Source organism: Excalfactoria chinensis, chromosome 1 (assembly GCF_039878825.1).
Source record: "Excalfactoria chinensis isolate bCotChi1 chromosome 1, bCotChi1.hap2, whole genome shotgun sequence".
Lineage (NCBI taxonomy): Eukaryota > Metazoa > Chordata > Aves > Galliformes > Phasianidae > Excalfactoria > Excalfactoria chinensis.
In genome coordinates, this window is record NC_092825.1 from 75,332,078 (window position 1) to 75,357,974 (window position 25,897).

Consider the following 25,897-nt stretch of genomic DNA (forward strand, 5'->3'; position numbering starts at 1 on the left):
AACATAACAGAACAAACCCCCTAAATTTCCCAGTGCCATTCACAAGAATGTATTGCTGCAGAATGTTGCTGAACTGGCAGTCAACATCCTCTTTATTCTGGAGAGACCCACTTAAGAGAAAATTTACTTTTTTGCCCCATTGCTGTAAGAGGTACCTGGCTCGATGGTCCCCTTTGGAGAGAGACTTATTTTCCATTTTCTGTGTTATTATTCCTTTAGAAACTGATAATTTGAAGTCAACGCTCTATTTTTTACAGACTAGGCAACCAGGAACTGAATGATACCAGCCATTTCAGATTTAAATACTTCTCATTTTTTTTATTTATTATCTAATTCCTTCAATCCCTCCATCATTTTTTCTTAGTGTAGCTGGGGTGCATGGAATAGAAGGGGAGATAGGATGGGTGGGCTAGAAATCAATTAGGAAATTACGATTTAGGATGTCTACCCCAAATTGGTCCCAGATCAGCACTAGGGTTGTGATCAGCTTAGAGGAGAGGCAGAATGATTTTTCTGAGGCTCGTATTTGAGTTTTATTACTTGGCTCCAGAAGATGCTGGGTTAGAATAATAAGGGGTTAGGTCAGTGAGGTGGTGGCTAAACTCTCCTTTCCAACCAAGAGACTGTAGTGCTTTTTTTACTTCTTCCCCCTCAGTTTCCCTCTCCTCCCCATCTTATCTGAGCTGCTGATGCTTCCAGAGCAGAAATGAGAGCACAAGCCTTGGTAAAAAACAGAGTGGAAGACAGTAGAAGAGAAATTCTCTGCAGACATCTTGACCCATTATTGGGGATAAGCGCAAAAGCATTTGTAAGGTAGAAAATTGAAGAGTCGTGCCCCAAGCTTCGTATTGTTTTCTGTGCTAGTTTTAAGATACTCGTTTCTTTGATTTTTTTTTTTTTTTTTTCTATTACTTTACAATTTAATACAAAAATACATTATTTTTTTTCAGCTCCTACCAGTGCTGGAAAGACTCTTGTTGCAGAATTGCTCATTTTGAAGCGAGTCTTAGAGACTCGTAAGAAAGCTCTTTTCATCCTCCCCTTTGTTTCTGTAGCCAAAGAGAAGAAGTGTTATCTGCAGGTGAGTAGCATGCGAGGAAGGTGATTGTACGGCTTACAGCTGTTGTGTTTTTTAAATAAATGATTTTCATGGATTTGAGCAAAAAAAAAACCAAAAAACAAAAAAAACTCCAGAGTTGTTTCAGAAAGAATCTGTAGACAGAATGAGAACAAACTTTAGATTAAGTTGGAAAAAAACAACCTCAGAGTTCAACATTTTTATTCAAAATGGCGAATTTTAGCTTTTTTAGCTTCCTTTTTAGCTTTCTTTGAGGTTTTACATCAGAATTTCATGCTTTTGATTTCACTTTGGTTAAAAGTATGTTGGGACAGGATGTAGTTATGTTTCAGCTTTCTCACCTCAGCTGTTTTAGAAACAACATTACATGGAAATGGTCTTTTTATAACATACTTTTTTGGGGGAAAGAATTTCATGCAAAATATTGTTTCCATTGGCTAATGTGTCAGAATAATAAAAATGACTAAAGGCTACAGTAAAATCATCAGGCCTTTATTTTTTTGTAATAGTTTGATGCTTTGGATTTTATTAGCCTTAGACAGTAACATTTCCTAGGTGAAGATACCAACTGACAGCAAAACCTTGTAGAGACTGTTAGTGGAAAAATTCTATTTCCTTAATCTTGTAAAGCTGGAAAATTATCAATACCATATTCTGCTTCATCTGGCCAGTGGTTTGGTTTTAACTGCACACTTGAAATCATATGGTATCCTCATAGTATCATAGTATCATAGTATTGTGCGAGTTGGAAGGGACCTTAGAGATCATCGAGTCCAACTCCCGGGATTCGAGCCCTCTGTGTAGCAGAGCGGCACTTCTACCCCCTGCTCCACAGGGGGGATTCGAACCCGGGCCCCCTGGTGTTGCAGACGGGAATTCTACTGCTGCGCCTACCCGTCTGCTTCAAAATATTTGTATCTTTTGTTAATACTGTGCGTAGCATGCCAAAGCTTTGGCATTACAGGGATGTGCCTTGGAAGAAAAGAAGTCACCATTCCTTGACTTTCAGCTGGGAGATGTGATGTTTCTGTATTTGGGGCCCAACATTTGGCTTTTGCTGCATATTTTTGCAAGAGTGAGGCTTTTCTATACAACTTCTATTATGAACTGTTGTACTGTGTGCTCTCTAACTTCCTTAATAGTAAATTATGCTTTTATATGATGAAGTGTTCTCCATCTCAGTTATGTTTATGTTATCCTGCAATATGTATTGTTTGGCTTCTGCTTTGGGAGTAAATACAAATGACAGTGGAGTGTGGGATAAGGAGCAGTAACTGTCTGAGCTATGGTTTTAATTTGATTTGTTGGCATTAAAAGTGTTAGGGATCGTGGTTGCAGAGTGCATAGACTTTAAGTAATTCCAGCAAGTGTCGGTCAGAATTCACATTTATAACCTTGGCACACCATGCTGTATCTTTTGGAAAACAGGCCCTATTTCAGGAGGTGGATGTGAGAGTTGAAGGCTACATGGGAAGCATCTCTCCTGCTGGACGTTTCTCTTCGCTGGATGTTGCTGTCTGCACCATTGAGAGAGCCAATGGTCTGATCAATAGGCTGATAGAAGAAAACCAAATGGACTCACTGGGTAAAATGCTAAGGCCTGCTCATCCTAAAGGATGAGGTTTTTTACATACATGTGAATTCATGAGATAGTTTGTGTTTACTCAGTTCCCTGTGTGACAGGCATGATGTACAGGAAATCTGAGCATTTTCTTATTCCTTCAGAGAATCTCTGGTTTGGATTTAGGAATCCAGTTTGGGCTATTCTGTTAGTCCAGTGGCAGGAGAATGTATTGGTAAAACTGCAGCTTCATTTTGTCTGGTATGGAAAACAGTCTGGATAGGGATCATTTGCAATAATAACCAGTGATTCTCATAGCTAGAAAGTATCTTCTAATTTGTGAAATTGAGATAAAATTCTGAAATATATTTACGTCCAAGAACTTTCTGTTTGTTTGGGATGGAGATTGTGTATATGCCATCAATGGGATGTCTTCAGTTAGTTTGAGGAAGAGGAGGAATTAAGTTAATTGCTCATTGGAGTCTACATATTGAATACGTGGAGATCCTTTGGGTAGGCATGGTGACTAAAAGGGCTGTGACACAGTCATTTCTTTCTTGTAGTATACTCAAAATCTCAGTCTTTGTAGTGTAGACTTCTTGGTCACCATGGCCCTGACAGCCATTAAGTAACATTGGTACTCATTTAGTGCTTGGGAGGAGATAAAAAAACCCAGAAGACCCATATGTGCACTTGGAGAGAGGTGTGTTTTCCTAGACCAATTAGAAATTTGTTATTCTGTTTGCTTGTCTGCTCAGTAAAACTATACCTAGTTTTATTTTATACGGTATTCCCTCCCATCTTTGCTCTGACCCGTGACATAGGACTAGAGGGAATGGTTTCAAGCTGCGGCAGGGGAGATTCAGGCTGGACATTAGGAAATATTACTTCTCAGAAAGGGTGGTCAGGCACTGGAATGGACTGCCCAGGGAGGTGGTAGAGTCACCGACCCTGGGGGTGTTCAAGGAAAGACTGGATGTTGTGTTGAGGGACATGGTTTAGTGGGAGCTATTGGTAATAGGTGAAAGGTTGGGCTGGATGATCTTTTGGTCTTTTCCAACCTTGGTGTTCTATAGTTGGCTGCTATTTCTGAAATACAAGAACTGGAAAAATAGATTGCTACCAAGCTGGTATAAGACATTTCACTTAAAAAATTACTGTTCCGTGTTCATCTGGCTTCCTAATACTCTTGAGAAAAGTTTTTCAAACACAACAGACAATAAGGGAAAGAAAGCCTTGCAGATTTTGTAGGAGTATGAGATCTTGAGATAGCACATCCATAACAGGACTGCAGGGGCTGGATCGCTGTGAACTCATGTAGAGTGAACTCATGCAGAGTTCACAGTAGATGTCCGTGGCTGTGCTGTATTTTTAAATCATTTGAATTGAAGCTGCTGCAATCTGACCCAGTTCTCAAATGCAAGAGAACTGACAATCATGCAGTTATTGATTTTAATATATGGCTCAAAGTGTGCTACTTAGATAAGGATTTTTTTTCTTCTCGTTTGTTTTAAATAGGGTTAATTTGGTGATAGGCCGCCTTGCTGTCCAAGTTGCACTACCAGCACAATGCAAAGAGCATGGTTCTAACATCCAACATTATGTTGGCTTGTGCACTTTGTAAGCATAACCAGGGTACTAAAATGTATTGTTTAATGCTAGCATCTTTCAGAAGCTGAAGACATGCCAAATTCCTTTTGTTGGCACCTCCATTCCATCACCACAATTTTTGGTGCTCTGTAAGAAGAATGTGCCTGAGAAGAGTCATATACTTCCAAGTATCAAGAGTTATATGACTCTTTTCAGGCACATTCTTCTCTCAAAGCAGTATAACCAGAGAAGTGAATGCAAAATCTGAGTTTCAATACTGTGTCCCCAGCACGGATAGCCCTGCTGAAGTGTGATATACTGATAGCACTGCTAAAGTGTGATATTTTTCTTTCACCATTTGGAAACACCTCTGCTGCAACCTTTTCCCTTGTGTCCCAGCATCACTATACACCTGAAATAAGAATGTTTTTTTCTGTATGTATTTACTTGAAAGCATTTTTTAAATTAAAATTTAATTTAAAAAATAATCTTTAACAAATCAAGTTCTTTTTCTATTTGGAGATACATCTTCATAAAAATTGCAAAATACAAGCATGAGCTGAAAATGCCTTTTTAACTATCACCTAAAGTAAGCTTGTCTAATACTGCAAGGTTGCATGATGCCTTCTAATTAATTCTAAATTTAGACTGGTTCGTAACAAGGGTGTTTTATCTTTGAGATGAGTTATTGAGAGATGACTGCAGTTCTGGCCAGATTCCATCTTCAGCTCAAACTGTTCCTTTTGTTGATGTCAGCCCCCTGCTGATAGCTCACGTTGCCTTTGGAAGCTGCTGAGAGAAATCCAAATCCCCTGCCTGGCAGAGCTCTCTTTGCTGTATGAAGCAGTTAAAAGCATTTTCATGTTGATAATTATTATACAACATACGACAGTTTTGGAAATGCAGGTACACAAGAAATGCTGTTCTGGTTGTTGTTCAGACTCTCGATACTGGTGCTAAAGACATTTTTAGGAGAGCAGAATAGAGAAGAACCTGGGAATAGATTTGTAATGTGCGGCTGTGTTGGCAAAGTTGTTTCTGAATTTAAACTTGAGATTAAAAAATCTCTACCTTCTTTGTATCTGAAAGGGAAAAGAGAATCAAATACTGCCTGTCATGAAGAACTTTGAACTGATTTTGGGCCAGAAGTAGTCTAGTTTTTGTTGAAGAATGCTGTGTGAGATTTATTGAGTACTTCAAGCATTTTTTGTGGTCAGCAGTCTTCTAAGGACACCTAATTTGCAGGCAGAAAGCAGAAACTGTGGGTAGTCTTATTCCACTAGCAATGCAGAATGATGAAATTATGGCCCTGTTTGCACTCTTGAGCTTATTGGTGAGTAGAAAATGCCATAGAATGCTGGGAGCTGTAGTTTTCCTTGACTGCAGTTCCATTTTAAGCTGAGAACAGCCTTGTGAAAAATGTTATTTATGTGGTAGCTCCTGCTGTGTCATCCCAGTGAGTGCATTCTGAGTACTGCTCAAAGAGAGGAGCCGCGTGTATGACAGTCAGGTCTCACCAGCTTAAACGCTGCTAGGGAAGCATACAACACAGCTTTAGAGTGGGTTTGGATATATTTTTTTATAGCAAAGTAGCAATAAAAGGCACAGAAAGTGTAGAAAAATAGCTACATGGCCTGTGTTTTATTCTATAGATTTTGTCCTCGATTGTCTTATATTTGTTTTAAGAAGCAAAAAATGCTGCTCCTTGACACAAAACTTGGAAGGGTAACTGACATGAATTTTGCTTTGGTAGGTAACTTATAGATAACTTATTTATGCTGTTCTGCCTCAATTGCTGGAAGAATTTAGTTGGACTGCTGCATGGGAAAGCAAGGACAGCTTTGTCTGGTACCTGAATAATTGTCCAGTTGTTGACCAATGAGTGAGGAATTGTACAAGGAAGCACCAAATAGAGGAAGTAGAGGAAGATAGAGGGGCTGGCTTGCTGGGATTTTGTGAAAGAGGCTACTGAAGCACGGCAGTGCTCTTCTAACTTAAGTGACTTGAAAGGAAAGGGGGGAGAAAACAGAGAGGGAACATATGCAGGAAGGAGAAAAAAAATGAGAAAGAAAATAACATTGAAGTAGATAATATAAGGTCACATTTGCCCTTGAGCTCCTGCTATTATAGTTGTACCAGGAAGATATTACATAGCTCTGCCACAGAAGTAAGAAAAGCTCCACAGCAGTGGAACTAATGAAGCCAGAGGTCCTCTATGATCTGCCCCTTGACAAACAAACAAAGAGCAACAACAAAAAAAGCTGAATAGCCTTTCTTCAGCCTCTCCCGTTTCTGTGGCACTGTCGTCTGCTCAGAAAAGGAGTGAACTTTGACAAGTTGGGATATATGCAGAAGGTACAATGAGTGGCCCTGTGTTTTTTCCCCTGGGGACACCCTAATCTGCCCTGTTATCTCTGGACGCTGATACTCAGAAAGCTTCTCAGACAATATTTTTTTTCCAGTATTTTTACCCATCTTTCAAATGTTATGGAATTTAGATTAATTGTGTGAAATATAAAAGGATTGAAGCTGTCGATAGTTTGGATGTTTGTTAGTTATAACCTGAGTGCTTCTCATTATTAGGAGTGGTGGTTGTGGATGAGCTGCATATGCTTGGAGACTCTCATCGAGGATATCTGTTGGAACTCCTTCTGACCAAAGTTCGATACATTACAGAGAAAGCTGCAAAAAGGTGGGTAGACCAGGATGTTTGCCTTATAATGCTAAATGATGGATGGCTTAAATATTTTGTTCTCTGAGTAATTGGGAATTTAGGTTAGCTCCAGGGCTTTTATGTGACTTAGACTATTTTGGTTATTAAGATCTCATCATATTACCTCTCCAGGGTCCTGCTCTTGTAGACAAACCTTCTTTTCCTCATGGTTTTTAATTTGCATGCTAACATGGGAGTCATTCTCTCAGGAAAAGAAAGGTGAAACTTTATTTTTTATTTTTTTTTTAATCCTGTTAAATTAAAAACAAAACAAAACCCAAACCCAAAGCAAAAACCCAAACAAAACTGACCTAGGATTTCTTGTAATATTTTTCCTAGACAAAAGCAAATGGAGAAAATGTTGTATGCAACTTCTTAATCTGTACTACTTAAGCTGACAGAAGAGTTAAAATCAAATATTTGCTGTACACTGAAACTCAGATTTTGCCAGCTTTTCACAGCTGCCTCCTGTCTTGCGAGTCATACTAGTTCTAGGGTAAGCCTACAGTACCTTATAGCAGTAGAGTAACTTTCTTAACGCTTGGCACCCATCTGGATTGTCTAGACAGCATTTCCCTTTCTGATTTTCAGGATCCAGCAGTGCCCTGGATTGAAGCATTTCTGACATTTTTCTTATTCTGGAGGCCTCTATACAGCATAGGCGGCTTTGACACTTTATTTCCCATGTCTTGTCTTGCACATGCAGGATAGATGCAATGCCACTCTTGATTTCCTTCCTTGCATTGAAGAACTGGGAAGGAAAAAATATCTGTCAGGGAAAAAAAGACAGATACATCAAGGAACGTTCTTGGGAAGACACAATACTTCAGCTTTTGCCATATAGGCACTGAGGCTCAGCTCCTTCATCTCTGTCATGGCCAAGTAGACAGGGTTCCCCCATGCCACTTGCTGACAGGAAGGAGGCTACCTTTTTATGTTTGTTTTATTTCTGTGCTTTTAATTTTTAATGGGGAGCCCATTTATTCAAAGTTTTTAAACACAGTCCAGCCTGACCTGTTAGAATGACCGGTGCTTTTAAGAGCTTTTTCACTCTTGCTCCTGAGTAGTCTTGTTTCCTCTATCTTGCCTTTACCAGGTTTACCAGGTTCAGGCTGTCTCTGAGCTCACACTGATTTCTCAGACATTTTTAGTTTTTTAAAGTCTCATTTTGTTGCTAATAGTATAGATGGACAGTACAAACAAGTAGTTTTAAAATGTAGGCTCAGGTGCATAAAGAAACCCTCGAAACTATCGTGTGGGTCTAAAAGCCCGAATTACAATATACATTTGGGTATCTAAATTAATGGTTTGTGTTTTCATGTCTGTTTTGAATTCATTACTTCACACTGATTTCAGTGGGAGCTATAAATCAGCACTTTGAGAACAGAAGCTGATTTCTTCTTTGCTGAACTAAGGGCTTTGTTTCCAAACTCTAGGAAGACCGTAGTCTAGTGTTATTTGTCCTGAAATTAAAACAAATTGAAGTGTCTTAATTAAGACATTTAAGTGTAGAAAGACTGCAGTGGAATCTGGGCTTCACTTATTTCAGTGCTCTTGTTAATTGTAAGGAAATAGCGGGTTTGTTTATTTTCAGTTTCTCCAAATATGCAGTTCATGCTGCTGTTGCTTAAGAAGAGTAAAGTTTAGATTCAAAATGATAAAAATTAGTGAATGTGTATCTTTTCAGTGTGTTTGTTAAGAGTATAGTATGGCTTTTATCTTTTTCAAGAAGATTATAAAAATAGCCTTATCCTTTAGGCCCTTGAAGGAAATAGACAGGGTTCATTTTTTTTCTGAATTCTACTTTCCAGAAAAGTAGCCTGTCTTATAACTAATTTTCAATTTCTTTAACTGCTTCCAGAAAGGTGAAGACGACAAGTCCTGGTTTTGGAGGAATACAGGTAATAGGCATGAGTGCTACCCTCCCTAACCTAGGACTCCTAGCCTCATGGTTAGATGCGGAATTGTACTGTACAGATTTTCGCCCTGTGCCCCTCAAAGAGTGGGTGAAAATTGGCAACAGCATTTATGACTCTTCCATGAATTTGGTGCGAGAATTCCAGCCCAAACTTCAACTGAAGGTAACAAATCTCTAAGCAGTGGCTTTTGGCATAAGACTTTTTCTATAGCAAGCTTGGTTCTCTCTCTTTTAGCCACCTCTCTATCTTGTGTCCTGAAATTGACTTAATTTTCATAGACTAAGATAAATATTTCCTAGTTAGCCCAACAAATCTGCATTAATCATTGGGCAAATGTATTTGCTTTAAATATTGTATTGTACCTGCATATGTTAAACTGCTAAATGATCTATTTTTGTCAATGATTATAAGGTGGATGTCCAGCCTAATTTTTCTGAATCTATTTTTAGTGTTTACTATTTCTGTGCACTGAAAAAAAATTTAAGGGCAATGAGTATAATGATTTGGAAGAACCAAATGGATGAGAAATGTGGATTTCCTCCTTGTAGATTTGGAGTCTTTGAACTGTGAATTCTCTTTCCAGTCCTTTGAGATGCTGTGTGTAAATGCTACTGGGGTAGTTGGGCAAGATGGGCTTAATGGCAGCAATGTCTTGAAAGCACTCACAGTCTCTTGTGTGCAAACACCAGTAGCATGGTGGGTCTTCAAAAAGGAAAAAATAAGCGTTTCTGACAAGAGTATCTGAAAGCTTATTTTTATGTGTCTGTAATGAGAATGTGTTGTTACATTTCCATCTTAGATATTTTTTGATGTACTTATTTTGGACGGGTCCTAAATTGAGTAAAGGACTAAACTAGGCTTGTGACTCAACGCTTTAAGGGAGTTAGCTTCTTACATAAGACCAGGGAATCCTCTTGGGTGCTGGACCTTCAAACTTACCTATCCTAGCCCACTTTGATGCACATGACAATATTTGATGGCCTCACAATTTCTGCTGAATTTGAATGAATCTTTACTGAACTTCTGACAATTATGTGCAGTTCTTGCCTTTGCTCCCCTATTTGCACTTGCATTTCAGTGCTTTTTATTTCTTTTTTTACTCCTACCTTTTTTTCCAGTGTCCTGCTTTCTGGAAAGCAACCTGGCTTAGCCAAGCCAAGCAGTTTGTCTTATGATGAAAAGGGCAGGCTGTGAACAGTAGGGTTATCTGTTCACATCCATATGTGTATCCACATTCTTTGGTCAACGGCACATATAGCATGCATCTTTTTGGGGATGCTTAGACTACTCTGCCTCATGCTTTTAGTTCAGCCAGCCAAATTGTTAAGTCTTCTTCCTCTGTTACTGTAGGGAGATGTTTTCCCTCAGAACTCTTGAAGATTAAAGCAGTCTTGACTGGCAGAGTTTTTTTCTTTCTGTTGTCTTTAGAAGTCCTCAGGGAAGTGGAAAGGTACCATCTTTAAATTGCTTGGTGTGAAAACCAGGCTGTCTCTTGTCTTTACAGATGACAGCATACAATATATTCCTATGTTATCTGTACCTTTTCTTTCCCACTGATGTTAGCTGTGACGTGGTAGTTGCAGTGACTTTCTGTGCACTGTGTGGCCTTTGATCAGAAATGAATTTGTGAAAGCAAGATGTAAAGCCTTAGATTTATTTATGGTTAGGTCTAGGGCTATCATCAACAACATGATCATCCTAGAGCCTGGACTTCCTCAAGCAAATCAGAAACTAAGATGACAGCACTCCTTCCTCTTTGTTCCTCTTTCCAGTTTTTCATAGAAGATTCCTACCGTAACACTGAGCAGTGACAGCATTTACAGATCCTGTACAATGTCAGAGTGAGCTGAAAATATTTTATCTCAATTCAGGGAGATGAAGACCATGTTGTGAGCCTGTGTTATGAGACTGTTTGTGATGGCCATTCAGTCCTGCTTTTCTGCCCATCCAAGAATTGGTGTGAGAAGCTGGCAGACATCATTGCCAGGGAATTCTACAGTTTGCAACAGGCGGAAAGTAAGAGAAAAGTATTTAATAGAAGACTATAGGAGTATGTGCAATAACTTTAATACAAATGAATTCTAGTAGAAACTAAAAATATTTTCTCTCTCAAGGTTCTGCAAAAAAATCATCCCTTTCCCCAGTTATTGTGGACAGAGAAGGTATAGATGAGGTCCTGGATCAGCTAAGGCGCTCTCTTTCAGGTCTGGATTCTGTGCTCCAACGTACTTTACCATGGGGAGTGGCATTTCATCATGCAGGTATTCTTGAATATCTAGGTCTTGAGTTCTGTAAAGGTCAAATCATATGTATTCTTACTGCTGTAGTTAGCAGCTGTTTACCAGTTTCTTTTTGAAGCTTTCTGTAGCTTTTGACTGAATTAGCATACAGTAAGAAGTAAAATTGAAGTTCTTTTATTATGGACAAAGAACAAAGACTTTACACTCTAATTTTTATGATAGATTTCTTTTCCATTATGTTAGTAAACAGCAACTTTCTAGATGCAACATAAAAAATTTATATGGAACACCTGAAAAATTAACCAATTTGCAGCCCACAGATTTTCAGATTCTTCCTTAAGTGGCTGTGGTATTTCAGAGCAATTTTTCTCAACTTAGTAATGAAATAGATGAGTAAATAGAAGTCTAACTATGAAAATCAAAACAAAACAAGAATGCCACCAAGGCTTCTGGCAGGAACTTTTATTTCTTATCTTTAAGAGTACACATAACCTGCTGATTTACTGAGGGAAAGTGTCAACTGTGGAAGATAGAAGAGTATCTGTGGCATTGAATATGTAGGGAACATAACTCAAAATGCTTATAGAGTGTGATTTTTTTTCTTCTGAAGAATAAACTTGGAGCAGAACTCTCAAGGGAATGTAGAAAGATCCATATTAGATCTGTAAGCTAGAATGGAAATAATTATGAAGGATTACAGGATGCAGGACCCCAGCAAATGACTGAATCCTAATTTCTTGCTGTGTGTTACAGCCAGTTTCCTTCTTTTTATTGCATTTTCTTATTTATTTTCCTTATTTATTTTCTTGCAACACATGTAAATATGTAGTAAGTTGTTCATCTTGCTACACTGTGTACAAATGCCTTAGGAAATCTAGTTTATAACCATTTTTGTCAATGAACTAAAGAAAGCTTTGTGGAAATTTTGTTTCAGTTATGTTATGAAATACATTAACTGAGGTAGCGTTGCATTTCTTGTTTCTAACAATGAATGGCTAATGTTCATTGAGCTTGTTTATTCTTCCTCTTGTTTGACTAATAACATTAGCTCTTTGATCCACTTTCTTCATTACTGGGTTCGCAAAATGTCATCTTTCTTCAGGTCTTACATTTGATGAACGGGACATCATTGAAGGAGCCTTTCGCCGGGGCATGATTAGAGTTCTAGCAGCAACCTCCACACTCTCCTCTGGAGTGAATTTGCCTGCACGCAGAGTAATTATACGAACTCCTATGTTTGGTGGCACACTGCTGGATGTTCTCACTTACAAGCAGATGGCTGGAAGGGCTGGCAGGAAAGGAGTAGACACAGAGGGTAAGCAGAGGCTTTATTAACATTCTCTAAGAGCAGCGTTAACCTGATTAAATCCAGGGCAGTGCTTCACAATTAGTGACTAATAGTGATGAATTTCTTTGTGGTTCAGTACGATTAAGTTAAACAAGATGAATTTGTTTGGTATTAATGGAGTAAAAACTGTAATTCCCAGAGGATTCTTTCCACTGCATAAAGTTGACTTTGTTATTTACATGTCAGTTATTCTAAGAATGGAGTATTTTCTCCTTTGCATACTTGTTTTCTTCTAAAGCTCTGTTCTGTCTTAATACACGGTCTGTTCACTAAAACATTTACTGTTTCTGTGAGCAAATTTAAAGCAAACTGCCATTAGGCATGGCTAAAATTTAGGGAAATCCACAACTGCTCTTGTTGTCTGAAGTTCCTCTAAGCTTAACAATAATTTTTGTGCATGTTGAAAGTCGTAACAGAGAGACAGGGAAATCTGAACAGTTGTTCATAGATAAGATGTTGTCTTTGTGAAAACAGTGACACTAATTGATGTTCAACAAAATAATCCTGCCTGCTGTTTTAATTTGTGATGGAAACTTATTTCCAGGATGCCATTAGAAAAAATTGCATTATATGAATATAAACACAGTGATAAATATGAAGTTCAGCAGAAGCAGGAAGTGAGATTTGCGCTGCTGATGGATTGATTGGTGCTTGCTGGGAGCCCTGTGTAAGCAAACAGTTCTTATATTTAACTTTCTATTTTTTGCTAAAGTAGCATAGCAACACAGCATTTTGCGACCTATTTCTCAATGAGCTATCTCTATATATTAAAGAAAAAGGCAGCTGCATGTTGTATTTTGAATTTTTCCAGACTTTGTCATTTGAAAATAGCTGGCAGGTGTAAAATTACATTATTTATTTTTTCCCCTTCAAATTACAATAATTAGTATTCTTTTTTTGATGGTTCTGGTGTGACTGTTTTGCAGAGTAAGCAGTTGATATTATGCTGATGAGCTTCATGAGTGTACCACTTTTTCCCATTCCATGTGGTGTTCTGAATGAGAACATAAAGCTACATTACCAGCTGCTACTCTTCCACTGAATAAGAAGACCAGCAACTTCAGCTGGAAAAAAGTGCCATATGTGGATAAGAATTCTTCTGACAGACAGAAGATAATTTCTACTGGGATGAAGGTCCCCCTCTCCCATACATTTTAGTATTGAATTGTCTCAGAGGTTTTTTATTTCCTGATGCTGTGCTTTAACTTGGCAGATGGCTTAGCACCACACAGTTGTTTGCTCACTCCCCACCTTTCCAGTGGGATCAGGGAGAGAACTGGAAAAAAAAAAGTAGAACTCATGGGTTGAGATAAAAATATTTACTAAGCTAAAGAAAAGGAAAATGATTATAAAATACATACATATATATATAAATATATATATGCACCAATTGATACTTTCAGCATTGCCCCCTGAGCAATGGAAGAGCAAGATGAACTCCCACCCCCTTCTAAACTCTGTCTGCTTGATATCATATGATATGGAATATCTCTTAACTTAGCTGTCCTACTTCTGTTTCCTTCCAGCTCCTTGGGCCCTTTGCTGAGAATGGCCTTAGCTCTTGTACAACACTGCTTAGCAGTAACTATAAACATCGGTGTGTTTCTCAATATTGTTTTCCTCCTAGAAGCAAAACATAACATCATACCAGATACTCTGAAGAAAACAATTCCATGCCAGCTAAAAATATGACACTTGATTGGATGGAAATTTAAAGACATTATTTTAGAAACTGAAATTGGGTTATTTTTGCATTCATCAAGTGTCATATTCTTAAAAGTGAAATAAGATGTTCATTATTATAGTGTCACAGAATCATGAAGGTTGGAAAAGACCTCTATAATCATCTAGTCCAACTGCCCACCTATCACCTAAATTGGATGCTAAACGATGTCCCCAAGTACTACGTCAGTCCTTTCTTTAAACACCTCCAGGGACAGTGACTCCACCACTTCCTTGGACAGCCTGCTCCAATATGGTGGCAGTTGTTACAGTTCTTAGTGAATTCAAAGGTGTTCATCAACGATTTGGTTTGAAATTTTACTTTTCCTGTGCTTTTTCCTTTGACAGCTGTTCACAAATGCATGTACTGCCAAAAAGCAGTGACATGAATAAGTTGTGACTATGAACTGATGGATATTTTTCTCTAGTAATTTAGGGCTTATAAAAGTCTGGAAAAAGACGTGATCAAACTTTTGAGTTGAATATCGGATCGCAACTCTATGCATTCTATTTAAAACTTTAAGGTAAAATATTCATGTCAAATGAAAATGGAATTGCAAAAAAAATTGATTAATTTCGGCAGTGTTGAAGCCTATTCTCAAATTCCTGTATCAAAATGGGAAGTAAGGCCACATGTTCTTCATTGTTCACAGGACTGCGTTTAGCCAATGTATCCAAATGGACTGTAGTCCCTGTGTCATGGTTGCACACTGATATTTGGTTGGTATGAGCAATGGGTACCTGCTTAGCAAGGAAGAGATGCTGCCAGGGGGCAGGCTGCATTGCAGGCTGATCTGGGCTGCTTGCAGGTCATGGGTTTGGACATGCCTGTCCTAGACTGCTTCCTCTGGGTTGTGTTTTATTTCCAGCATATATTAGGGAAGTTGAAGTCTCCCATGAGAACAACTGCAGGCAATTGGGCAACTTCTGCCAGCTGCTTGTAGAATGCCTTTTCTGTTTCTTCATCCTGGTTAGGCGATCTATAACAGACCCTCACCTGGATGTCTGCTTTGTTGGCCCTCCCGCAGATCCTTACCCAAAGAGGTTCGATCTTAGCATTCCCAGCCCCAAGCACCACAACACTGAAATATACTCTAACATAGAGAGCCAAGCTATTGCCCCTTCTTCCTTGCCTATCCTTTGAAGAGCTTATAGCCATCCTCTGCAGTACTCTACTTGCAGGAGCAAACCCACCGTGTTTCAGTAATGGTAACTAAGTCACAGTTTGCCTGCTGAACAGCTGCTTGCAACTCCTCCTGTTTGTTTCCCACTCTACATGGATTGGCGTAGATGCACTTCAGCTGAGCCATTGGCCTCACCCACATTGTTCCTTTCATTGTTCCCCTGGGCTCACCTTTACTGAGCCTTGTTTCATCCCCTTCCCACTCCATACCTAGTTTAAAGCCCTCTGAATGAGCTCTGCCAGCTCCTAGTCTAGGATCTGTTTCCCTCCTTGAGACCCATCCGCAGCCATCAGGGCAGGTGCTGAGTGAACTGCCCCATGTTCAGAAAAACCCCAAATTCCTGTGGTGACACCAGCATCTCAACTTTATCAGATGGGTTTTCCTGGTCCTCTCAGTATCCCTCCCTGCCACTGAAGGGATATGCTGTACTCTGTACTCCTGCTCCAACAACTAACTGCCCTAATCCTGTGAAGTCCCTTTTGATAGTCCTTGGGCTTCTCTCAGCAAATTCATCACTGCCAGCCAGAACTATCAGTAAAGGGTAATAATCAGAGGGGAGAATCTGTCTAGGAAGTTATTGGTAAAGTTTTACTGGTGAAGAAAATTAGAAACCAGGTTACATATTTCTTTCTTTTCCACTTACAGGTAGAGATATGTTGAATGAGCAGCATGTGCAAAATTAGATGTTTAGGTAAAATTAGATAAAACATAATGCAATCTTTTTCTCACAGAATCACTGAGGTAGGAAAAGATCTCCAACATCATCTGGTCCTTCCGTCCACCTACTACCAAGATATCTTCACTAAATCTTGTCCCTTAGTACAACATCTAGATGTTACTGCGACACCTTCAGGGATGATGACTCCACCACCTCCCTGGGCAGCCTGTTCCAATGCCTAACCACTCTTTCAGAGAAGAATTTTTTTCCTAATGTACAACTTGAACAGTTTTTAACTATTTTTCATTTATGTAATTGTATTTAGTTGTATATGGATACTTACCTACAGTGCATTTGTAGTATTTAATCTAAAATGCAGTTGTATTTTCACTTGCTTTGGATTTGCTTATTACTGTAGCATTACTGTGGCTATACTCTTACTGTAACTTAATGTTTCTCGAATGTTACTAATACATCCACTGGCAAAATTACCTTGGTTTTCAGGCTACATGCACTTAAATCTACTTATAATAACATGCTTTTATTGCTCAGCTAATCCAAATCTAATGCTCTCTTCTTTGTCAGATACAAGAATTCATCTATTCTATGACAACTGGCAAAGCTGTTTCTCTCAGAGATGTAGTTACCTAGTTTCTCTGTAATAGTTTTGTTTGAAGAAAACCCCAGCTATATGTGGCCACTGCATTTTCCTGTTGTGGTTTGTACTATGATCTCCTAAATACATGAGCTTATTATTTTTGTTTTTTTGTTTCAGAGATCACCTTCTTTTTGTCTTCCATAGGATTTCAGGATTAACTTAAAAATTCTTTAATAGTCATCGTTAGGTAAGGTATATTCAGATCTACTTTCAGTGGAAACCATACCGGATACGTAAGATTTTATGTGTATGTATGTGCACATATAGGTAGATCGGTATGCACACAGAAGAATGCATTTATGAAAGTTAAGAGGATGCATAGTTAGAATAATAACTTAAAAGAAATTCTGAATGACTTTGGTATCGGTGTTATTTCATTCTGAGAATGGAACCTGGTTGACTTTTAACACAAACTGCTGAAGTGCTGTGCAGCTGTTTTATTCTAACTTTTGAGGATCCTTTCAGCTTAATAATCCTTTCAGTTTAACACAGGAAAAAAAACCCAAAAACCAAAACTGATGCCTCTGTTTGTCGTTATTCCAGTCAGTTCCACAACAAGAAGTAAGAGTAGTCCAACAGCAAAGCAGGTGCTCAGAGAGTCTATGGAATCCCCATCCCTGGGGATTTTAAAAGCTGATTTGACAAAGCCTGCCTAAGGAAACTTTGAAATTTGTTCTTCTCTGAGCGTTTAATTCTTAAATATTATGCATCTCTGGAGTTCTTAAATAGCAAAGGCCATACACTCTTTGAAACCTCAAAAAGGTTTTTATCTTTTTTTACACAGCTTTTTCAAAAGTGCCTGCAGCTTTCCATTCCGCTAATGTCCTCAATGATCTGTATGTAGCTATTTCAGTGCTGAGATGCAGTAAGGTCGTTAATGTTTTGGGTTTTTTTTTCTTCTCATTTTCTTCCTGCATAGGTGAGAGCATTTTAGTTTGCAAGCCATCAGAAAGATCAAAAGGAGCTGCTCTACTTCAGGGATCTCTCAAGCCTGTTTGCAGTTGTTTGCTTAGAAGAGAAGGGGAAGGTGTTTCTTCTAGCATGAAAAGAGCAATACTTGAGGTACAGGACATGTGAAAAGGAAGCAGAACACTGCCTGCACTGCCACAATGGTTTCTTTTGTGACACATCAAATATTTTATGTGCACTTTCATTTTCTTTTGTTTCTTCCTTTGTCAGTCCAAGCAGTTTCAGAAGATTATTTGAGTCTGCCAGTTTGCTGCAATATTTAACGTTTTGTATGTTAAGAACTCTCCAATGAGATATTAAGCTTAACTTTTGGCTTTTTCATTTATTTATACCCAACTAAAGGCAGAAGTGTGTGTAATTCTTAACCTTCACACATAATCTGTCAGTCTTTAGCAGGAAACGCTTGTATATTACCAGTTCCTGAGGCTTGCTAGATTGAATTAGGCTAAATAACATTTGTAGAACCTTAAAGATTCTCCTATATCAGTCCTAAAATTATCTACTTCTTTTACACAGAGACGATTTAAACTTCATTAAAAAGAAGTTGGTAAACAAAAAGGCAGGGTACTCCATTTGCTCCTTGTAGCCTATCTGCCTCTGTAGGATTCGCACACAAGTAAATAGGAATAATTATTTCACACAGGTGAGCTTATCTGCTTTTCCAAAGTTGATTTTGGGCTTGAACTGAACTTAGACGTCTTAGGTAGAGTTATTTTCTTTGCTGTACTGTTCCTACTATCTTTCATGAAAGCAGCTTTTGTACTTAGAACTTGGTTTGTGGTTCCATGGTGTTAGAATTTTAACCAGACCATTCAAAATTTAAGTGTATTTCTACATAAGAACTATCTAAAAATGTCCTCCTTTCTGGTGGGAACACTTTATTGCAAGCAATAAATCCTCTGAAATCATGAAAGGGAGCTTTTAGTGAAATACCTTTCTGTCTCAAGGAAGTTGCACACAGGGAAGTGACCCACAAGGAAAAAGCAGTTATGTGAAAAGCCAATAATAAATAGAAAAATACATACCACAATATGATATAAGCAAAATGCCTGTATCTAGTCTCAGTTCTCAATTGCTACTCTGTTCATGTTCACTTTCAAAATACTAGGGTAAGGTTTTATAATTAATCCTTTACCAAAACTTAGTCCCTTTACTTCTTGATGAAGTGTCTAACTTTTTGCCAGGAGGTATTCTTAAAGGTTGGCAGTTGATTTGCCTTGTGTTCTTTTCTTGTAATGGTTCTTTAAAATTCGGGTAGGCGATGGATCAGTCTTTTCATTTTCAGATCTGATGTTCTATCATGCTGTTTCTCTGACAAGATGAACAAGTCATTTCCTTCAACAGATCATTGTGAGTGGAGTTGCCAGCACTCCAGATGATGTGCAGACCTATGCCTCTTGCACTCTCCTTGCATCCAGCTTGAAAGACAACATGCGAGAAAATGAGAAAGAACAAGACAAAGTGCAGACAGGACCTATTGAGGCTTGTATAGCATGGCTGCTGGAGAATGAATTCATTCAGGCTCTGGAATGTGCTGATGACAAGAAAGGTAACACTGCTGTTCCTCATTCTTTTTCTTACTAGTGACTGCAGTTAGCAGTTTTGAATCAGTGTATCTTTTGCAGATGAGTAAAAGTTGGATGCATTTCTTTGGCTTTTTTTTAAACGATGTCAAGATTTTATCTTTCAAGGGAGCATCTGCATATCTGCATAAACATTTTTGCATCATGTGTTCTTGGAAGGCCTCTGCTGATACATCCTGGTCTATAGATTTCTCAACTTTCTTAAAAAGATGAACTTGTACTGCAGGATTTGTGCATGTGAACTGTAGACTATAATTTTAATTTTTTGTCTGTAGAAGAACTGCTACGTTCTGAGAGGGTGCAGTACTGTACCAGAGCTGTTTGTTGTGTTAGTTTGCACTTTTTCCTTTTCTGGGCTCTGTTCTTAAGATGGTTCCAGATAAGACTCTTTACAGTAATAGAATCCATGTTACAATTTGATTGCATGTCTCCTAAATAGAGAAGGTGATATGCCTGGTGCTCTCAAGAAAGAAATATCCATTAACTCCTAGACAGAGTGGCAGCTGGAATTGCAATGCTTTTTGTTCAAATAGCTATTGTAACTGTTAATCTCAGTAGTTAGAAGGATCAAAACTTCTGATCTGGACCCTAAAAAAAGCAAGCTTAGACTCTACACAATATCTTTGTTTGATTGTTTCTAATTTCCTGCCTTCACTGTGGAGAGCTACTCCATTTCTTTTTGAAAAAGCAGTTGGAAAAAGTTAATAGACTCTAGAAAATATGATGCCTGCTCTGAAAGTAATGCTTCTTATTTTATTATGCTGGCCTGTGATGGCAGAGGCAGATGTTGCTGATATGGCAGTAGAGGTTAACCTTCCTGCCATTATCCCATTGCATGTTGTTGCTGCGTGACAGATGGCAGCAGAGGAGCAGTTTGAAAAATGGCATCTGACACAGAAAGTGTGTATGAAGCAAAAGTGTGTCACTGAATTCCTCCATGCAGAAAAAATGGCACCTGTTGACATTCTTTAACGCTTGCTGAATGTTTCTGGGGACCAAGCAGTGGATGTGAGCACAGTGAGGTAGTGGGTGATGGTTTCAGCAGTGGTGATTGTGACTGCCTCCATTGGTGCAGATATTTTAAAGCATAGTATGCAGGCTCTTGTTCATTGCTGTCAAAAATGCAAAGCTAGTGGTGATGGCTATGTATAAAAGTAGTGTTTTGTAGCTGAGAATTTTCTCTACCAAATAGTGTTACTGCCCTCTTTCTATCTGTTGTAGTTTCTGTGGAAATAAATAGGAAGCATTATTTTTGGAGCGACCCATGTACCAATGTACAATCTGAATGTGAGATATAAACTTACATTTAAACATGTATTAATGTGTTAATTAATTATTTATTTTTTAACAGCAAAGATTTTTCACCCAACACATCTTGGCTCAGCTACTCTTTCATCTTCTCTTTCACCAACGGAAGCAATGGAAATTTTTTCTGACCTACAGCGAGCTATGAAAAGCTTTGTTCTGGAGAATGATCTGCATATTGTCTATCTGGTAGGTTTCTCATTCTGTGTTTCAAATCTTTTACTTCAGAATCAAAAGAAATGAGAGAAAACAGTTCAGGGCTCCATGGACCTGTTTTTTGTTGTTTTTTTTTTTTTTTCTACCTTGCTTGAGTAATCCTTCATGGAGAAAAGTCCTTCAGAGCTAACCTGTTTCCATAGTGTAGACTGATGCTGCATATCCATAGAAGCCCATTTTTGTCACTCCCGACTTCAGAAGATTTCAGAGGTTTGTAAGTTTTGGATGTAGAATACTTGTAATTTTTCTGAGACATTTGAAGAAGATTAAACTAATTGGTTTTGATTTGTGTTAGGAATCTGGAGGCTCAGAAAACATGGAGGGGTTTAGCATCCATTTGGCCTACAAAAGATCTCTGAGAAATCTTTTTTTTTTTGTCCTGTGAGTGGGACACTTGTGGATTCATTTATCTCTGATGGAGTTTATTTGCTTGATGATCCTGCCAGGGCTAAATGAAGGAATGTGCTAAATCTTTTGAGTTTGTCAAGGGTTATGTGCATATGCACTTGAAAACTGCTATTTATGACCTTTGGAGAAGAGATCATGAACCTGTCAAGAGTAGCGAGGAGTTGCAGTGAACATCTTAGAATACATGGTCGCAAGGCCTGTTGTTCAAGCATCACCCCAAATTTGACAGGTGTCTTCAGTCTTCTTAAGTGTGAAGTGTATTCTTTTTACTAGACTAATCAAAAAAAGAGTTCATACAAAGAAGAATCTGCTTGGCATTATAGATGGTGTTGAACTAGGAAGCTAGGGGAGTCTGGATTTTGAGAATGTTTCTCTCTACTTGCTATCTTCATTAGCCTATTTATTATTATTATTATTTTGAACCTACTAGTTTCCCATAGTTACACAATATTCTTTAGTTCTAGAAGACCACGTAACATTTTGTTCTATTTCTGCTAGGCAAAGAGGTCTGTTTTGTGTCACGTACTAGTGAATTTTTCTCTGTGTGTACCTCTAAAACAAGAAAAAGAAAGAATTCTGTTGATGTTCTGAGGTAGTCAATTATCAAAATATAGTCTTTATCTTGTACTTTCTAGTTACAGTAGATTGTCTGATGTTATTTTAAACCAAATACAGTTTCAAGCAAAATATTATGGAGATTCTCTTCCATTAACCCAGTCTTTCTTGCAGAGCTCATTCATTTTCAAGGCTGTAGATTTTTTTTTTTTTTTTTTAAATAGAAGTGTTGTTCTCTGCACATTTCATATGAATTGCAGGGGAATTATTGGCTATAATGCTTTCAGTTTCTCAGGCTTTAGTCTATTACTTGTACAAAAATGAATTTGAACAAGTTGTATTTTAGAAAATTCAACTAAAACAAAAATATTATTCTAGGATAAGGGCTTTCTTTAAAAACAATTGGGGAAAAAAAACCAAACAACCAATAGCAGACAACTTGACACGGTCTCTACCTTACTAAGTCTTGTTTTTCTCTTTGTAGCGTATTGATACAGATATGGAGATATTGTATTTCCCTCATAGAATCATAAAATTGCTCAGGTTGGAGAAGACCTTAAAGATCAACAAATCCAACCACGACCTAACCATAGTACCCTAACTCTAACAACCCTCTGCTAAATTATGTCCCTGAGCACCACATCCAAACGATTTTTAAACACATCCAGGGATGGTGACTCAACCACCTCTCTGGGGAGCCTATTCCAGTGCTTAACTACCCTTTCAGTTGATACTGTAAGAGAGCAATAAGGTCTCCCCTTAACCTCTTTTTCCCCAGACTAAACAGCCCCAGTTATACCCTCCTATTCAAATTGACTGCGCTGACTGAGTGATAACAAAATTGTTTTTCTGTCTAAAAGTGTGTGAAAGCTTAGAATGGCTTTTTTGCTAGTATAAGTAAAAGCTGAGACTTAGTGTACTGAAGGTAAACTTAAGGTTCAATAAGCTCTGGCAAAACCTGTGTTCCCTACTGCTTTATCAGGTGTTATGGCAGTATTTAATGTGGTTCTAAGAGGCTGATAGGTAGTCTGTCACTTTTGTTAAAGGAGAATAAAAATACTCCTTAAACAATCTTACAGTGGCTTAGATTTATGGAGCAATCTGACAAAGATTCCAAGTTTTTTCATTGTTAGAATACCCACATGAGTCATGTCATATCTCATATCTCATCTGTAGAAATATTAAAAAACTAGGTTAGAAAAGCTCTTACTTTCTTCAAGGTACATGGTTATGACTCAGTGCCTCTGAGTTATGTGTGGGATGCCTCAGCCATGTTCTCTAGACTGCATTTTTGTTTACTGAGAGATGCTCTGTTTCTCCAAAATAGTTTTTGGCATTATCTTGTTTTCTTCAGGTCACCCCGGTGTATGAGGATTGGACCACAATTGATTGGTACCAGTTTTTCTGCTTATGGGAGAAGCTGCCTGCCTCAATGAAGCGTGTGGCTGAGCTGGTGGGGATTGAAGAAGGCTTTCTGGCTCGCTCTGTAAAAGGCAAAATCACAGCTAAAACAGAAAAACAGTATAGACAAATGGCCATACACAAAAGGTAGCTGCAAATAGATGTGAATGTGCAAAGACCAGACTCTGTAACTTGGAGAGCGGATTGGCTCTTTGTTTTCAGGGAGTGGTTTTCTTGCTGAGTGACCTGATTACATCAGATATATCTACAGAGACCATGGGCCCAGTGCACTCTGTACCAAGAACACCACTGCCACAAGATGTTTGTATTGTGTTATTCAGAAGCCAACTTCTGTGTTTCTTTTTTGTGATATGCTATAGTACTATTCTATGCTATCACAGAATGTTTTGGCTGTACTCTAATGTGACCTGGATGATGATTTCTGAGCATACTTTTTTTTTTTGTTCTTTAGATTTTTCACCAGTCTTGCCCTCCTGGATTTGATCAGTGAAGTTCCCTTAAAAGATATGACCAATAAATATGGTTGTAGTCGTGGCCAGCTTCAATCCTTACAGCAGTCTGCTGCCACCTATGCAGGTGAGTTTTGGGTGCAAAAACTCGGCAGAAAACTTCAGGTAATCTATTTTCTTTCCTTCCAGGTAAGGCGATAAGAGCCACAGTGTGTAACAACAATCAGTCTTGTAAAACCACTTCCAACTTTATAGCTTTATCTGTGGCTGCCCCTGCTTTGAGATGTTACCCGGTGTATGTTGTGGGAATAGGGTAAAATCAAGCAGTGCTGTAGCATGCTAATTGCTGTGGAGACCATCTGTGAAGAAACATAGTTTGTTTGATACTAAGTTTGGAAAAACATACAAGTCCATTCTGAATCTTTGCCATGTAAGAAAAGAGCATTTCAGAATGGGTGAAGTCTTGGATCTCTGAGACAGTGTGGCTTTTTCCTAGTTACAAAGGTAATTGATCATAATATATAATTTTATAGTTTTAAAATCAGAGTGAATAGTTTCCAGGTCATTTATCACCAGATAACAAGAGGTCAGAGAGGTCACATTTACCATAACCTCTTTCAGAGAGCTGTGTAAGAGGTAGCAGCTTACCATGTGATCAAGAGAATTTCTTTCTGTTATCTAAACAAAGTCTTTCATTACTCTGTAAATGGATCTTCAGTTTTTAACACAGTTTTATCTCAACTTGCAAACCCTATGCGTGGGTTTCAGCATGAGTCAAAGCCCAAAAATGAAAAGGTCACGCCAACTGATGCTGAGTAGTTTAAATTAATTCTGATAGTATAAATAACTTCTTGTTATAATGGTTTCACAATTCTCTATTCCCAGTGTTAATCATTTTTTCAGCAATCAGGTAGCTAAGTGCAGGAACAAGATTAATTTGGAAAGTAAAATGGACTGTTGACATGACATATAGTTAGGAGAGAGGATAAAAAAAGCTGTGTTCTATAATTACTGTTAAAATATGGCAGTGAGGTGTGCTGTGTCTTTCAGTTATTTTCATGCTCTTACAGATACAAGCTATGAGTAAGAAACTGTATTTTCCCTGCTGTTTTCCTCCTCCCATGTTCTGAAGACTGAAGCTATAATCTTTATGGTGAACTTTGCTAGCTCCTGTGGTGCTGTCAGTAACTGAAATTCAGCAGGTCAGGTTCTGCTCTTAGGGACGTCACTGCAGTGGCTTCTCTTAGTGCCTCTCGTCATTGCTTTTCCACTCTTCAGTGCATTTGGCTTATAGGAATCCTGTTACAGGATATGCATGTGTTTTATTTCATACGTGCTTTGTTAGTATTTAAAAAGCAGTGTTGGTCAGAATTTCTACCTCACTTATAAACTATTTAGTTCTAGATAAAGTTGACATCTGCAAGAGCAGTTCCTAAGCAGAATGTTGTAATAAACATGAATTTGGTGGCCTTTTCTGTAAGCTCTGGGAAAGAGAAATGTGAAGAGAATGACTGCTCAGGTGTGGAGTTGAGACTGATGCAACTTCTGTCTTCCAGGAATGGTAACAGTTTTCTGTAATCGACTGGGCTGGCACAACATGGAGCTGTTGCTCTCCCAGTTCCAGAGCCGCCTCACTTTTGGGGTTCACAGGGAGCTTTGTGACCTGGTACGAGTCTCTCTGCTGAATGCACAGCGTGCAAGGATGCTTTACAACGCTGGCTTTGTCACAGTTGCTGATCTTGCTAAAGCCAGTCCTGGCGATGTGGCAACTGCTCTGAAGAATTCAGTACCATTCAAAAGGTGAGACATCAGTAAATCCAGAAGGCAAGTCAAAAGTTCATTTATAAGGTGAAGGATTTCAGGATGAAGCCTGTAATTAAATTCGACAACCTTTTGGGACTTGTTGCTAAACGTTATTTTAAAATAACTTGTAAGTCTCTGTGACTGATCACAGTAATTATATGATTACTTTGAAATTAATAATAACATGTTGTATTTGCAGCAAGAGATTGTGAGACCTGAATTTTCCTCTTCCTGAACTGAAAATGGTTTTTGGAGGATTTTTGCTGCCTCTAAAATGTGAATGCTTTCATGCTCTACTGCATGTTCAAATGAGCAAATGGTTTATTACTGTATTTAATTTCAGATTCTCTTGAGATTTTCATGTTAGTGCAATGACAAAATTCCTACATCAGGTACCTGTTGGACTCTGCCACAACACCTCTCTAGTTTGTGTTCCTGAGGTTACCTTTCTTTGCATGAGTTCATGGAAGAGAATTGATTCAGACCTAGATCTTACCCTGGTAGGGAGCTGGGACT

At 38.4% G+C, this 25,897-nt stretch overlaps 1 protein-coding gene across 1 annotated transcript in view; it reads left to right on the top strand.

Annotated features, from left to right (window-relative positions):
- The window catches only part of POLQ (DNA polymerase theta), a 53,927-nt gene that overhangs the window by 2,242 nt on the left and 25,788 nt on the right, over positions 1-25,897 (top strand). Inside the window, exons 3-15 of the mRNA XM_072354685.1 lie at positions 951-1,081; positions 2,507-2,663; positions 6,813-6,921; positions 8,804-9,023; positions 10,733-10,877; positions 10,976-11,122; positions 12,204-12,416; positions 17,591-17,733; positions 18,985-19,189; positions 20,575-20,717; positions 23,062-23,255; positions 23,581-23,705; positions 25,135-25,378. Coding sequence (XP_072210786.1) covers positions 951-1,081; positions 2,507-2,663; positions 6,813-6,921; positions 8,804-9,023; positions 10,733-10,877; positions 10,976-11,122; positions 12,204-12,416; positions 17,591-17,733; positions 18,985-19,189; positions 20,575-20,717; positions 23,062-23,255; positions 23,581-23,705; positions 25,135-25,378 — 2,176 coding nt within the window. The remainder of the gene's footprint in view (positions 1-950; positions 1,082-2,506; positions 2,664-6,812; positions 6,922-8,803; positions 9,024-10,732; positions 10,878-10,975; positions 11,123-12,203; positions 12,417-17,590; positions 17,734-18,984; positions 19,190-20,574; positions 20,718-23,061; positions 23,256-23,580; positions 23,706-25,134; positions 25,379-25,897) is intronic.